At 49.1% G+C, this 15,116-nt stretch overlaps 1 protein-coding gene across 1 annotated transcript in view; it reads right to left on the minus strand.

Annotated features, from left to right (window-relative positions):
- The window catches only part of USP42 (ubiquitin specific peptidase 42), a 42,091-nt gene that overhangs the window by 5,002 nt on the left and 21,973 nt on the right, over nt 1–15,116 (minus strand). Inside the window, exons 5-15 of the mRNA XM_052635805.1 lie at nt 13,383–13,485; nt 12,605–12,672; nt 11,556–11,626; nt 10,241–10,323; nt 8,701–8,812; nt 7,760–7,900; nt 7,474–7,574; nt 6,265–6,418; nt 3,833–4,543; nt 3,607–3,701; nt 588–2,054 (exon numbers count right to left, since the gene is read on the minus strand). Coding sequence (XP_052491765.1) covers nt 588–2,054; nt 3,607–3,701; nt 3,833–4,543; nt 6,265–6,418; nt 7,474–7,574; nt 7,760–7,900; nt 8,701–8,812; nt 10,241–10,323; nt 11,556–11,626; nt 12,605–12,672; nt 13,383–13,485 — 3,106 coding nt within the window. The remainder of the gene's footprint in view (nt 1–587; nt 2,055–3,606; nt 3,702–3,832; nt 4,544–6,264; nt 6,419–7,473; nt 7,575–7,759; nt 7,901–8,700; nt 8,813–10,240; nt 10,324–11,555; nt 11,627–12,604; nt 12,673–13,382; nt 13,486–15,116) is intronic.

Here is a 15,116-nt window from a genome sequence, read left to right on the forward strand (position 1 = left end):
TCAATCCTAAAGAAAATCAACCCTGAATATTCATTGGAAAGACTGATACTAAAGCTGTAGCTCCAATACTTTGGCCACCTGATATGAGGAGCAGACTCATTGGAAAAGACCCTGATGCTGGGAAAGACTGAGGGCAAGAGGAGAAGGGGACAACAGAGGATGAGATGGCTGGATGGCATCACTGACTCGATGGACATGGGCTTGAGCAAACTCTGGGAGATGGTGAAGGACAGGGAAGCCTGGAGTGCTGCAGTCCATGGGGTCACAGAGTCGGACACAAATGAGCAACTAACCACCACCACCACTGTGAAGCTGGACAGCCCCAAGCTTCACCTCCTGAATGCCACATGTGTACTCAGAGTTACAAAGCACCAACTAAACACAGCCACGTCTTGAAAGACCAGGTTTTTGGGTGTTTTATAAAACCACATAATAAGATACCGCTTAAAACAGAGCTAAGGTTTAGGAATCGATAAAAACAGGGCAGTCCCAAACCCCCCCGAGATGAAAGCTACGCACGACAGAGCCCTCACCCATCTGCAGGCTGGGTGCAGAGGGCGCACCCCCCACGCACAGCCGCCCCTCACCTGGAGTCTCGGTCCCGGTGTTTGTCTTTGGATTTCTTTTTCTTCTTCGACTTTTTGTGCTTCTTCACTTTGGGCTCCTCTACAGGGTCCTTCTGTAAGCTTCTCCAAGCTTTCTTTTCTACATGACTCTCATTCTCGAGGCTATCGTATCTCCGTTTCCGTGACTTAACATTGTCGTGTTCGTGAAACCGCGTGGCCAGGTCGCAGCTGCCATCTTCAGCCCCGAAGCCGAGCCTGTCGTGGGCGTATTTGGCAGCGGGGTGTGGAGGGGGCGCGTGGGCCATGCCCGCCCGGGGGCTGCTGAAGCGGTGCCGGTCCCTCTCTTTGGCCGCCAGCTCGTAGCCCTTGCGGCCTCTGTAGTGGTCCTTGTAGGGCCGGCCGCTGTAGGGCCCGGCCCGCTCGTACTCTCGCTCAGCGTGGAAGGGCCGCCAGTCCCGGGGCTCCCGGCCGGGGTACAGGGGGGACCTGTCGTGGTGGTACCGGCAGCGCTCCCAGCGCAGCCTGTCTGGGTAGTACTTCTCCCGGGCCCAGGCGTGCTCGCCCTCGGCATGGTGGTAGCGGCCCCACTCCTGGTCGGGGGCGCCCCTGCTCCGGGAGTGGTGGTGGCCCGACCTGGCCAGGGAGCTGGGGCAGGGGGGCTGTGGGGCCAGGGCGCAGGGCTCCAGCCGGGGCCGCTCAGGCCGCGGCCGCTCATGCTCCCGGTGGGGCCGCTTCCGCCGATGCTGCACCTCGGTCCTGCTCCGGCTCTCCCGTGCACGCTCGCCACTGGATGAGCGGTCCCTTCGGCTACGGTAATGTCCTCGGTCAACCTTTCTGAGGCTGCTGACCTTCTCCTGGACCGGACACGGCTCTGGGGCCTTGTGCCCGGCCTTACTGTCTTCCCCTCTCTCACTGCTGCTGCGCTCGGGGGGCCCCTCAGGACGGTTTTCTGTGATCATGTCTAGCTGCGGAGAGGGCACCTCATCTGTGGACACCCCCGTGCTCTTAGCGGGACCCTCCACCTCTGAGCCTCTGTCCCGACTGCTGTGCAAGGGCTCAGGCTCACGGTCGCCCTCGGAAGGCACAGAGGGAACCGGGCTCAGCCTCCCTGTGGCTTCTGCAGCCACCGGGTCCGGGGGCCGCTCTGGTAACGTCCCTCCCACGTCTGGGGACGGTTTGCTCTGATCATCTGTTAAATTCCCAGGGTCACAGGGTGCTGGAAGCTGATCGTCCCCGAGGGCATCCTTGTCGGGGTTACAAAAGGTGCTGACACTCGGCACAGCCTCCTCGGGTTCTGCCGAAACATGTTCCGAGACTTCTTCTTTGGTAGGTTTGATGCTGGGGTCCGAGGGCGGCGAAGCCTTCTTGAGTTTGCTGCTGAGATTCGAGACAGGCTCCAGGTTGTCCCGGGCATCGCTGGGAGGGGAGCAGCCGGCCTCCAGCTCCGCCTCCAGATGCTCCAGAGGCCTCTCCTCTGAGCCAGGTGTCCTGCAGCGCCGCAGAGACAGAAAAGGACAGGGGTCATTTACTCTCTGGGTTTTTGTCAGTGGGCTACAGGGACGGACAAACACTTCATTCATTTACTGAATATTCTATAGCTTTACTGTATCTGGCTGAAACCTAAAACTGGGCTTATCATTTTTGGAAACTTCAAGTTTTCTCATTGTACATAAATGTAAAACTTTCTATCAAGCCTACTTAATTTTTCAGTAATAACTCTGCAATTCTAAGTGCCTCTGGTTTTCAGGTATTTTTCTAATTCTTCTCAGTAACTAAGTCCAGACCATCAAAAAAGTCAAATAATGACAGGGCGCTTACTTTTTCTCTGGATCCCTTTTCTCCGAATTTTCCTGGAGCCTCAGAGACAGAGTAGTTACCTCCCAACAGAGCCAAGAGCTCCCTGAATTACCAACAAACTGTGAGGGACCACTGCTGCAGTAAGCGAATTCTGCCATGCTTTTGACGGACTCCTCAAGTTAAGGAAAGCTGCCAGAAAACAAGAAAAACCCTAAAGCGGGCCCCCTTTTTGGTCTGGGAGAGAGAAAACACGCGAGGTCACTACAGAGGCTCAAGGTCGCACGTGCAGCTGGGGCGAGCATGGCTGGGGTGTGACCGTCACAGGTCACCTGTCATGCTGCTCACGCACGTTCCACCTGAAGACAAGCTGAGCCAGACAAGGGGAGAGACGAGGACAGCCGTGCTGCAAGGGACTGAGTGCTCAGGCTGCCCCCTCTGTAGGCTCAACTGGGAACGTTCCTGACTGGGGTTCTTGCTGAGGGCACATCCCCCTCAAAGGCCCTTCTGACACAGAGTGCATTGGGGTTGTCCCTGTGATGGGGGAGACCAGCGCACCAGTAGGGAGGGGCTGAGGCAGGCAGTTCTGCAGAACAAGCCAGGCGCCCACGGCCCGAGGTCCACGTGGAGAAAACCTCAGCTGTTACTGGCCCCTTCACAGACACCCCCAGGTGTCCAGCTAAAGACAGTCACACCTTGGCCGAGAGCTGTCCTCCAGGAGGCCATCATGGCGTTGACGTGAGGTGACGTGACCTGACCTCTGTGAGGTGCTGGCTCCCGGGCTGTCCACCTGGTGACCATGGCTGCCGCCTCACGGCCCTGCCTTTACTCCCATCACGTTATGTACGCTGAGGTCAGGACACTGACGTGTGTTTTTAAGCATGGAGACACACCGCACTGACTATTAACTTAATCTCAGAGCTCTAGAGAGAGCATAACAAAGCCTTTGCTCCTGGACAGAGCAAGACTCCCAGCCCAGCCCCTCTGCACACCCTCGGGTGCCTGTTGGGGGCGCTGAGTGGGACGTGCTGGCTGGTCAGACATGTACTGACCCAGCACGGGAGGAGGCTCTGCGGGAGAGGAGGTGGGCGCTGGACTAACAGGCCCCGGTAACTGTTTACCTGACTCTCCCACCAGGCAAATCAACGAGTTCTACAGAGGCTTATTCAAGAAGGCTCATCCTGGGCCTTCCGTGAGCAGCCGCGCCCTGCTCCCGCATCCTGCTGCCCTGGGACAGCCGTCTTACCTAGTCTCCTCTGCCGAGCCTTTGGCTTTGTTGCCGAGTTTGAAGGTCTCTAAGATTTTGTCTTCTGGAAGAGGTGGCAAAGGAGCAGGCATCAACTAGGATTAAAAAAAAAAATGGTTTTCAGCTGTGAGTGCCACGCCCGTCCCTCCTGAAATCCAGCCATGTGACCCGCCGGACACGAGGGCAAAAAGGAAGCCCGCCTGCCCGCCACCCCGCAGCCGCTCACCTTCCCAGGGAGGCCGTTTGCCTTGGGAAAGGGGTGTTCTGAGTGCAGCGCAGGCTGGCCTGGGCAAGGGGCCCCGTCTGAGGGCAGGCCGTTTTCCATCGGGTCGCTGTCCGGACCAGTAGCACCATTTAGAGCCACGGGCTCTCGGAGCTCGTGCGGGGAGGCGTCGCCGTCTTCGGCGTCTGGAGCAGGGGAGCACACGCTCTCGGTCAGCCCGCGGCCGTTCTCCTGGCCGAGGCCCTTGGCCTCCTCGTCAGACTCCTCGGAGGACTCGGCGCCGTAGGGGACCAGCACGCCAGCGCTCAGCCTGGGCCTGCCGTTCATCACGGGCCTGGAGCAGGCCTCCCTCGGGGCCGTCTGCTTTGGGACCTTACTAGAGGCGGGCGGCGTGGGGGCACTCGAGGTAGACTGTATTGCACAAGAAGCGGTAATGGTAGAAGAGGGGGCGGGCTTGTTGGGGTGCTCCAAAGAATTGCTGTGAAGGCTAGACTGAGACTGACCTTGGCGCACAGGCAACTTGTTGTGAATACTGATCGTGATTTTCTGTTTCTTGGGGTGTTCTGGAATAACTGAGGGCCTGCTAACTGACCAGTTCTGAACAGACGGGGAGGCGTTCACAGTCCTGCTGACACTGGAATTCCCGCTGGGGCCTGACATGGGGCTGCTCGGCGTCTCCTTCGGTGGTCCCGTCCCGTTCAGGTGAGGGGGGTTCTGGGGACAAGCAGACCACAGCCAGGTGAGAGCTCCAGAAACCGCCAGGCTCAGAGACCTGAGGCGGCGGGCCTTTCCCACTTTGGCCCTCTTTTCTCTCTATGAGGAATGAGGAACACCGCCCCTCTCACGTGGGCCTGCCCGCCCCAGACCTTTCACAGGCCCCCGTTTTCTGGGAATTAATTTCTGGTAAACAGGGACAATGGCTTTTGTCAGAAAACAACCCCCAGACCAAACTCTTCCCGCTCTGGCAGAAAGCAGCAGGTCCTCTTGGGCGTGGAGAAAAACAGGTTCTCCTTTGTGGTTCTGGGAGCCCCTGGCAGTTCAGGCAGGAGGCGGCCAGCCCCGGCGACTTCCCAAGGCCCCAGGAATGCGGCGACAGTCACGTGGCCGGACACGCTCGCTTAGCCATCCCTGCCTCTGTGACCTCCCACCCTTACTTGAGTAGTTCTTTCGCTCCACATCCCAGCTTTTGCTGCTAAAATCCAGAAGTTGCACACCGGTGGTCATGGGTGAATTCTGCCTCATAGAGGAACTTTGTTTGGCCTTCAAAATGTTTTCTTAAGTATCTGAATTAGTTGCTAACTTACCACTGGATAATGGCTCAGCTGATAAAGCGTCTGCTTACAGTGTGGGAGACCTGGGTTCAATCTCTGGGTTGGGAAGAGCCTATGGAGAAGGGGAAGGCTACCCACTCTAGTATTCTGGCCTGGAGAATTCCATGGACTCTATACAGTCCATGGGGTCTCAAAGAGTCGGACACAACTGAGTGACTTTCACTTTCACACCGGAAGTCTTAGCCGCTCATTTGTACCCAACTCTTTGAGACCCCATGGACTGCAGCCCACCAGGCTCCTCTGTCCATTAGATTTTCCAGGCAAGGATACTGGAGTGGGTTGCCATTTCCTTCTCCAGGGGATCTTCCCGACCCAGGGATCGAACCCGGCTCTCCTGCACTGCAGGCAGATTCTGTACTGACTGAGCTACAAGGGAAGGCTTCACAGTTAAACAAAAACATCTCTTGACAAATCAACAGCAGCGGCCCCTCCACACAGGGCAGGCGCTCTGCAGCTGGTCTGTCCCACATCACTCAGGCCGAGCCCAGCACAGGACCTGCTGCCTGTCCAGCTTCCTACAGCACTGAGGCTGTGACTCCCTGTCAAACTGAAAGGCTGTTATGACACGATGGCACAGGTGGCAGGATTCTTCCACGGTGTGTACAGGCTATTCCAACATGTCTGCAGTTTGAACATTTATGTCAAGCAAAAGCCAGGCCTCCACTGAGGATGCCGATGTCACAGGAACCAGACAGCATACTCTCCACTCGCTCTGGGCAGCCCTCAGGGGTGTGATTGGGCCCAGCCAGACGGCAGGCAGAAAACGTCACACCCCTGAAAGGGCTAAACAGAGGCAACGGAAGTGTTCTTTCTGTACAAGCATCTCTCTCCTGGAGGCCAGCATGAATCAAGAACCCCTCAATATTTACTCCATAAAGTGAACGGAGTCCAGGGTGGGAGATCAAGTCCCCAGTGTTTAGACAGACTCACACCCCTGCTTCCTTCTGGATCACATTGTGTGTCCTCAGAGATGTCCCCTATGTTTGAAGTATTTTATACTAAATGGCCTGAATCCACTTTTGTGGATACGAAACTCAGCTGTGCAGGTCAGGCCACCACTGTGCCACTAAGTAGAGGGCTGGACGCTCTGCTCGGGAGGGTTACCTTCATCATGTGCGAGGGGAGCTGGGGGCCTATGAATCCTGAGGCTGCCTGTTTGCTGTTGACAACCCGCTGACCGATGACCGGGCGGGGCGAGGACTGGCCAGGGCTGTGGGCGGAATGAGTAAGTTCACCTCCATTTTTCACATCATGGGACCTGGGGACAGAGAGTGACAGTGCTCAGGGTAACATGGGACACCTCCCCAAAGAGCTCACGCACACCCCACCCTCGGCAATAGGAGACGCGACCTGGGGAAGTGCACACAGTCCTGGCCCGGCCCAGGCTGGCACTGGAGCTCAGGTCAGCACACAAAGGGTCACTGTGGATTCTCATCTGATATCTGTGTATTCTAGCTGAAAGGGTTTTTTTGGGGGGGTGGTAATTTTTTTAAAGCTACTTTTGTTTTCCATTTTTTTAATTCTAAATACGTATCACTTAGAAAGATCTGTGCTATCCTGAAAAGTTAGAAAGAAACAAAGACACTTTGCCTCCCCTCACCCCTTCAAGGAACCTGCTATCCAGATTTTGTGGATTTTCCTCCAGGCTTTAGCCTGGACTGATCTCCTCGACATCAGCGTGTAAAATTTCAAACTGCTTATCCTCCATATATAGAGCACTTTCTCAGAGCATTTTAAAAACATCATAAAAAACACTTTCAACAGCTGCATTGTATTTCCTGACATGCACACGCTACCATTTATGTGATCTGCTATTGTTGGCAATTTCAGGATGTTCTGAATTTCCAGTTACTACCAATGGATATACCTTGGAGCACTCATCAGACTGCCCCAAGGCCCCACATCTCCAGAAGGAATTATCGAATCGGTAACACGCAGCAGCAGGCGGGGCAGGCCCGGGCCTGCCCAGGGGCGTGGCTGGCTGCTGCTGCCCGGGGCTGAGAGATGACCACATTGGGTACTCAGGACTCCCCTTACGAGGCCTCTGCTCACTGCCTCCCCGGCCCGCCAGCCCACCTGGTTTGCTGCCAGCAGCAGAAGCCCTCTGTGGCTACTCCCTTCTGTGAATTTCTTTAACCTGCCAAAGAGCTGGGAGCTACAGTAAACGCATGGCCCACTCTCAAACACACCTTCTTTACTCTCCCCACCATCAAGATGCTGTTTAACCAAACAATGGAATTTAAGCATGCTGATGAAGTGAAGCGCTCTTTCTGACTTAACAGAAAAGGTGGAAGTGCACTTTCCTGACAATACCTGATATAAAAGAGGACATAAGCTTGCTGGCTGAGTACCGATCTGATATCACTGGTAGACACGATGGAGTCATTCATTTGGTACCAGAGGCCGTTGCTAGCCTGTAAGACAGCCAACAAAAGATACTAGATTCGATCAGGTACATGGGGAACCCCAATCCAGAGACCTATAAGAAAAGGGGGCTACCACACATCAATTGGAAAAGGCCCCGTTCCCTCCCAAGAATGCCAGTGGTATCTTACAGTGTACTGTAAATATAGTAATTAACAAAACCCACACAACTTACTTTTATGTAGCAGAAGTAATGGCCAGCATGGCAATTAAAACCAGTGTGTACCAGGACTGCATACAAAACATAAATGATCGGCTCTCCATTTGGCTGAGACATGTACGGTCGAATATCAAGATACTCAGGGTATTTCACATCCTACACAAGTATGAAGAGAGAAAAAAGGAACGTCATCTCTGAAGGTGCAGATCATCCCGTCCATACACGCAGCGCAGGGCAGGAGGCTCACGGAGCAGGGCGCCTTACGGTGCTCCAGCAGGGACCCAACACCCGAGGCCTCATTTCAGAAGACAGGTCTAACCCGGAGCGCGCCTGACTCTAAGTGTGTTTACTGCAATCCTGCCGTATTCTTCCTTCTTTACGCAAGTAAGGACCCAGACTATGTGAATTCTCCAAACTCATCAAAGCAGACAGTTAACAATCACAAGTCTGGACTTGAAGTCATCTCTTATTTTTAACAATTCAGGAGCAGGTTATTTCTTCCGCGTGTTACTGGATTTCTGACCACTTTCAGTTTCAGAAAGTGGGAAGAAAATGGGAAAGGTCAGTATACTACCAATCAGAAAACAAATGAATAAACAAGAAAACAAGCTCTGGTGAAGGAATGGCAAGGTCTGGCTAGGAAATCTTTGGACTTGAAATGCCAAAAGCGTTCCCTCAACGCTCAGCACCTTCACTGACTATGATGCCCAAACGTGGGTAACAAGCACCAGTTGTGACCTTCAGAAAGTCTAGCCAGCTAAGGGATACAGACGAGAACACACACACTCTGTAAACACACATATCAAACTTTGAGCTCAGTTCTTTGACATTTTATTCTACTAACAAGTGCTGGAAGAACTTAGAACATCAGGTAATAAAACTTCCATGTAGCTGCTGGACAGTTAAGCCTTGAAAGGCTCAGCATAAAACAGTTGTTAATAACGTTATCTACCTACCTTAGCAATTTTTCCACCAGTAAAATTTGCAAAACGTTTCAGAGAAAGTGTAAGAACATTAGAAGATCTATGTATAGTGAATCTCTTTGAAGCTGGAACCATCTTTTTACACCTTGGGAAAAAAAACAAAAACAGATGTTTAAGAAGATTAACGTGGGTTGGTTATTTTTTGTTTTTTCGTCTTACCCTTGTTATTTCTCTGAAACAGTCTAAATTAAGTTTCCAAAAGAAGGGTACTGGATGAGAAATACCATCCTTTTCATCCAACAGTGAAAAAATTAAAATTTGAAATTTGAGGGATGGCTTAATTAACATGAATGAAAGCCACAGGGCAGTTCTGAAATGTCAGGCCACTGACACCTTAAAAATTAGATTTATAGAAGTTTCTCTTAATTCAAAACAAACTGAAAAACTGGCTGGTAGAAGAACTCTGAAAACAAAGCCCAGATACAGAAGCAAAGAAGTAAATACTAGAAACGTCCGTGAGGTTTAAAACAAAGGAAGCATCCCTCTGGTCTTAGGAGGAAAGGGGTCCTTCTCCCCGAAACAATGAACCCAGGCACCACATTTTACTGCCCTTGGAAGATACTGTATTTTTCACAAGTTGAAGGTTTGCGGCAACCCTGCGTGGAGCAAGTCTACTGGGCCATCCTTCTAAAAGCATGTGCTTACTTCAGGTCTCTGTGCCACATTTTGGTAATTCCTGCAGTATTTCACGCTTTCTCACTATTATTGTATCTGTTATGATGATCTCTGATCAGTGACCTTTGCTGTTACTCCTCTAGCTATTTTGGCATTTTTAAACAAGTATTTTTAAATTAAGGTTTGTACACTGTTTCTTAGATGTAATGCTATTGCACACTTAAAAACTACGGTATAAGGTAGATGTAACTTTTCTATAAACTGGGAAACAAAAAAATTCATGCAACTCGCTTTATTTCAAGATTCGCTTTATTGTGCTGGTCTGGAACCAAACCCGTGGCTATCCCTGAGGTCTGGCCCTACTCAGTAACAACGCTTACCCATATTACCTGACTTAAAGCGAACATCTACTTAAACCACAAGAAACAGGGCTTTCTTAAAACAGGCCCTCTTGACTTCACGGGGAAACATTACAGAATGACTCAAACTTGAGGGTTCCGGCAGGTACTGACCCCAATCCTGGGAAACCACCGTGAGAAGGAGAGAGCCTTGACTGCTCTGGGAGAAAGCGATGCACCACCCACCCCAACCCTCCACGCCGGGGTCCCTGGAGATGCTGCTCGACATACATGTGCCACCCCAGTCACCTTCACACACAGGGGCACTAACGTGTGGATGGTCTTACCCCTCCCCTCCACCCAGCTCCCCAGGAGTGAGGACCCGCCTCCCCCGGGTCTAAGGAGTGTTAACACTCGGTGCCCTGGCCCTCGGGGAACAGAGCCAGGGTCTTCCCAGACGGTCCTGGAAGCTAACAGGAACCTTGCTGGTCAGGCAGACACGCCAAACCCTTTCACCCCAAGCCTCCCCACTGCCCTGCCCACCAGCACCACCATCGTACTTGCTGCACTTGTACGAGTTTTCTCCATCGAGCTGTTCCGGCTTTACAAACTGCTCCAATGCCTTGTTGACACTCTGAGCAGCCTGGGGACAGAAGAGCACCAGCAGCACGTGACCACGCACTGCCGCTTGTCAGCAAAAAGAAGCAAGGGGGCTCCAAAGGGTAAAGCCAAGTGCAAACCTGGCTGAAAAAGTGCAAGCTTGGTGTGAAAAGAAATGACCACGCACTGCCGCTTGTCGGCAAAAAGAAGCAAGGGGGCTCCAAAGGGTAAAGCCAAGTGCAAACCTGGCTGAAAAAGTGCAAGCTTGGTGTGAAAAGAAATGACCACGCACTCCGCTTGTCGGCAGAGGGGAAAGGGGACTCCAAGGGCAAAGCCAAGCCCAAATTTTATGTAAAAAGAAACTTTTTTCATTACGGTGTTCAGTTTTACACATGTACACACCAAGTTATTGCCCTCCCCACCCCCAATTAAACAAAAAAAGCAGGGGATTCCCTGGTGGCCCAGTAATTAGGACTCTGTGCTTTCACTGCCAAGGGCCCGGGTTCAATCCCTGGTCGGGGAACTAAGATCCCACAAGCCACACAGTGTGGCCAAAACAAAAAATAGAGGTCGCCCACTGCAGCATTATTTACAGTAGCATAAAACAGAAACAAAATCAAAGTATCTACCAGGAACGAAATAGGCATGTAAATTGGCTGAAGCACGACACACGGCAGGCCCAAGCAAAATGGAATGAAAACAGCAAGTGGCCCAACAGACTAAAGGTATAATCCCGTCAGTGTAAACAGTAAACAGACACTCTGGAACAGTTTATATCAAACTGTTAACAAGTGTTCATTCCGGGGGACAGGCTCACACATGTCTCTGAAGTGTTTCTCATTTTTATCGTTAGCGTGTATCACACTTGAGATCAGAAAAACAAAAGCTTCAGACAACAAAAAATGGGAGAGCTCAGAAAATGCAAGAAGCAAAAAACAGTTTCTAAAGAATAACCACCACCTAAATTTGGCTGATATTGGTATCATAATCTGGTTTTATTAAGATTAAAGGTCAAAGGGTTAATAAACATTAACCCTTTAATGTTAATAAAGGTCAAACATTTAATAAAATTATTAAATGTTTTAAGTTTTTTATGATGCCTAATACAAAGTTTCAATAAGCTCCTCTAATGAAGTCTTAGCATATTAAAGTTTTCAATTCATATTCTCTAACAAGTGTAGTCTAAATTGTAAAAGAACTATAAATAAATAAACTATAAATAAATTATGACTAATTTTTGTTTAACTTGACTATTACCACAAATACCAAACTTACCTTTATCTCCAAAGTTATATCGAGATAGGGATCAAAAGTATCTGAAACACCTTTGCAATTTAAACATTTGACTGAAATAAAAATAAAACACAAAAGATAAGAAAGTATAATCAGCATGGCAGTATCAACTACTGAAATGACAGAACACACACACACATTTACAAAACAAAAGCCATAAGCTACTTTTCTCGCCTATCAGACCAGGCAAAACGTGCTCCTACTACACACTGGGAGCCACTAACTTGGTCCACGTATGCTGCTGGCTGGAGTGTAAACTAGTATAACCTCTTGGAAGAACAATATGGCAAAATCAGAATTTGAAATCACATATCCTTTGATACAGAAATTCTAACTAATTATCGTATGTACGTACACTTTTACACAGATATAAAGGTCTGTGTAGACAAGGGTGCTCAATAAAGTGCTGCTGCTGCTGCTGCTAAGTTGCTTCAGTCGTGTCCGACTCTGTGTGACCCCATAGACGGCAGCCCACCAGGCTTCCCCGTCCCTGGGATTCTCCAGGCAAGAACACTGGAGTGGGCTGCCATTTCCTTCTCCAATGCATGAAAGTGAAAAGGGAAAGTGAAGTCGCTCAGTCGTGTCTGACTCTTCCGGACCCCATGAGTGCAGCCCACCAGGCTCCTCCGTCCATGGGATTTTCCCGGCAAGAGTACTGGAGTGGGGTGCCATTGCCTTCTCCGAATAAAGCGCTAGTGGTAACAACAACAAAAAAACTAGAAACCACCTAAAAGTTCCCTGGTGGGAGTGAAATAAACGGAACACTCCTGCAACAGGGAAAGGCTGTGTTAGACCTGCATGTGCAGAAAACGCTAGAAAGCTTCCAGTGTGAAAAGAACCCAGGCTGTTCACGCACAAGAAGCTGCTGGGAGGATAGCCACAAGCTGGGCCAGGGGCTGACGGAGGATGGGGGATGGGAGCCTGGGCCGGCAGGGAGACACACGGGCCCTTCTTAACCCTTTCGGAGCCCTTGCATCCTTTTACACCACATGCCAGATCACAAGTATCAACCTTCAAAACCAAGAGTTTACCTCTAGATCTTAGGTAGCCTCCAAATATCTGACAGACAAGTGTGGTGGCCTGGGTGTGTCTGTCCAATCTGAAAAAACAACAAAAAAAAAGAAAAGAGTGAGATGAGAGAAGCGTTCTGCAAAAATAAGAGGCGCTGTACCTGATGCTAAAATCACGTACATCCATTAAAGAATGAGAATTCACTCAAGAAAGCCGCACAATATGGAGACAGCCAAAGAACAGCCCTGCCCAATCAAAGACATGTCTGGGGCAAGGAGGAGAACTGGTCGGACGGTATTAAGAAGGGATTCGGAAATCAGGGCAGGACTCTGGCCCCGAGGCAGGCAGCAAGAGGCAGTCGCCCAGAGCAGGACTGGGACCCAAGCGTGAGGACCCTGCTCTGCAGCCCAGCACCCTCCAGAGGAAGGGAACGCAGGCCTGCGGGGGTGTCAAAGCAACGGCAAGTGGGCCACGACTTGTCTGTTTCTCCACCCTTCCCCTGAGCCCACGTTTAGATTTTAAAGAAGAAACTGCAGGGACTGGTAACTGACCCCAATGACAAAGGGGACACACACAGATTTCAAAGGCTGGAGACAGGAAGCACACCTTTACCATTTCAACCATTTTAAAGTGAGGCAAACCACTTGAGGAAGAGGCGGCACAAAGTCAAAAGGTGAAGCTGACAGGGAGCGGGCACCCCTCCGGGAAGGCCCCCCTCCGGGAAGGCCCCCCTCCGGGAAGGCCGTGCCAGCGGGGCGGCCGGGGTGGGGGCGGGGGCGACTGATGCTGCGGACTCACTTATTGCTGCCGTTCAAGCATGCTTTTTGCATAGCATCAACAGTGTACTGAAGGAATTCGTGGGCGTCTTCTTGGTTTCCAAAGCGGAAGTGCCTGGCTATACCTGTAGAGTTTGAGGAAAGACAAAGCCTTATCACCACCTATCATACGCCCAGGCTGTACTTCCCCTTGATTGTATCTTATGACAGTATACTGGTTAAATAACTATTTTATGAGGAAATAGCATTAATAAGTTTCCCCTGAGAACAGCTAGGATGAGCCCTACAGACCACTAAAAGCCCACATGGGCTGGAGTTTCTGAGAACCCAGAGACTCTGTCTTCAGCGATAAAATGATTCTTGAATAAACTCAACTTTAGCTGTTATTGTTTCAAATTTTTGTCTCAAATGTTATGTTAGTGCATATATCTTAACTGGGGTGCAAGAATTCCCTAAGAGAATCTATATAAAACACAAAGTGTGAACCTATCTAATTCTATCCCAATAACCTAGAGAACATATTATATTCTCCACTGCACAGTAACATTTCAGTCCTATTTCTAATTGACTAAATACCACAAGCCAAAATGACAATGAAAAACAATACAGAAGCATAAATACACATACAATTTTATGTGAATGAATATATAGATACGTATTAACTTGAATCATATGAAATTGACCACATTCCACAAATTCTGACCTACAAAAATGACAATTTCATTATTTAACCATGTATGTCTACAGTTGGCGGGGTGTATGTCTGTAGATGTATGTACATACACACACCAATAGCGTTCTCTTAAAGAACTAGGTTTAAAAAAATTAATTATGTCTGCCATGTATGTGTGCGTGCGTATACATGTGCATACCAGCATATATAATATACACATATAATTCAAACAAAATCACCCCTGGGTAAAATTTTGCTAAGATCCAGCAATGTTTAAAAAAAAACGTTCATGGTCTTCTCCAGCCTGTTAATAGCACCAAAGGCCAAGATCATCTTCATCCTCAGCAGCTTTTTAGGCAAAAGCATTATAAATTGTCACTGTGTAATTATCCACCCCTACAATTACCCAGCTAGATACCAGATTAAGAGTCAGGTTTTCGTTTTATTTGTAAGCATTTTTTATTCCAACTCAGTTAATTAAGATAATACAAAAGCTTACTGCAAAAAACATGCAGAAAGTGCATAAAAAATTTCATGCAACCTATCAGAATCATTATAATGCAAGAGGAGATTTTAAAGTCATTAAAAATTATATAGAAACTTGTGAAATTTATCCACAAATCTGCTAACTTCTGAGTATAAAATGTTCTTTAAGAATATAATTAACTTTATTTTGATAATTCCTGTCACTATGTATAGTGTAATACTTATTCATTGAGTTAAAGCTAACTGAAAACTATTTAAAGAAATCGGTGGGACAATATTTAGAGTTAGTATTACTCAGCATAGAAACCCAAATATCTAGGGAAAATGCTGCAAAAGTTATCAATTTTATTAACAAATTTGAGGGTTTTATAATTTTTGATTTGTTTATATATCAAACTGAATACCACCTTCTTTACTATATTGTCATCTTTTGCTTTAGGTTTCAAAATGTTTTTACATAGTAAATGGTTTGCTAAAAAACTGTTATTCGTTAAAGACATATTCATACACAATAAACTGTTTGCTGCAGTACCAAAGGAGCTCATCATTTACAAGTCAGATCATTAAGAGCAACTGGCTAACGAATATTCATATAAA

This window comes from Budorcas taxicolor, chromosome 2, assembly GCF_023091745.1.
Source record: "Budorcas taxicolor isolate Tak-1 chromosome 2, Takin1.1, whole genome shotgun sequence".
Classification (NCBI taxonomy): domain Eukaryota; kingdom Metazoa; phylum Chordata; class Mammalia; order Artiodactyla; family Bovidae; genus Budorcas; species Budorcas taxicolor.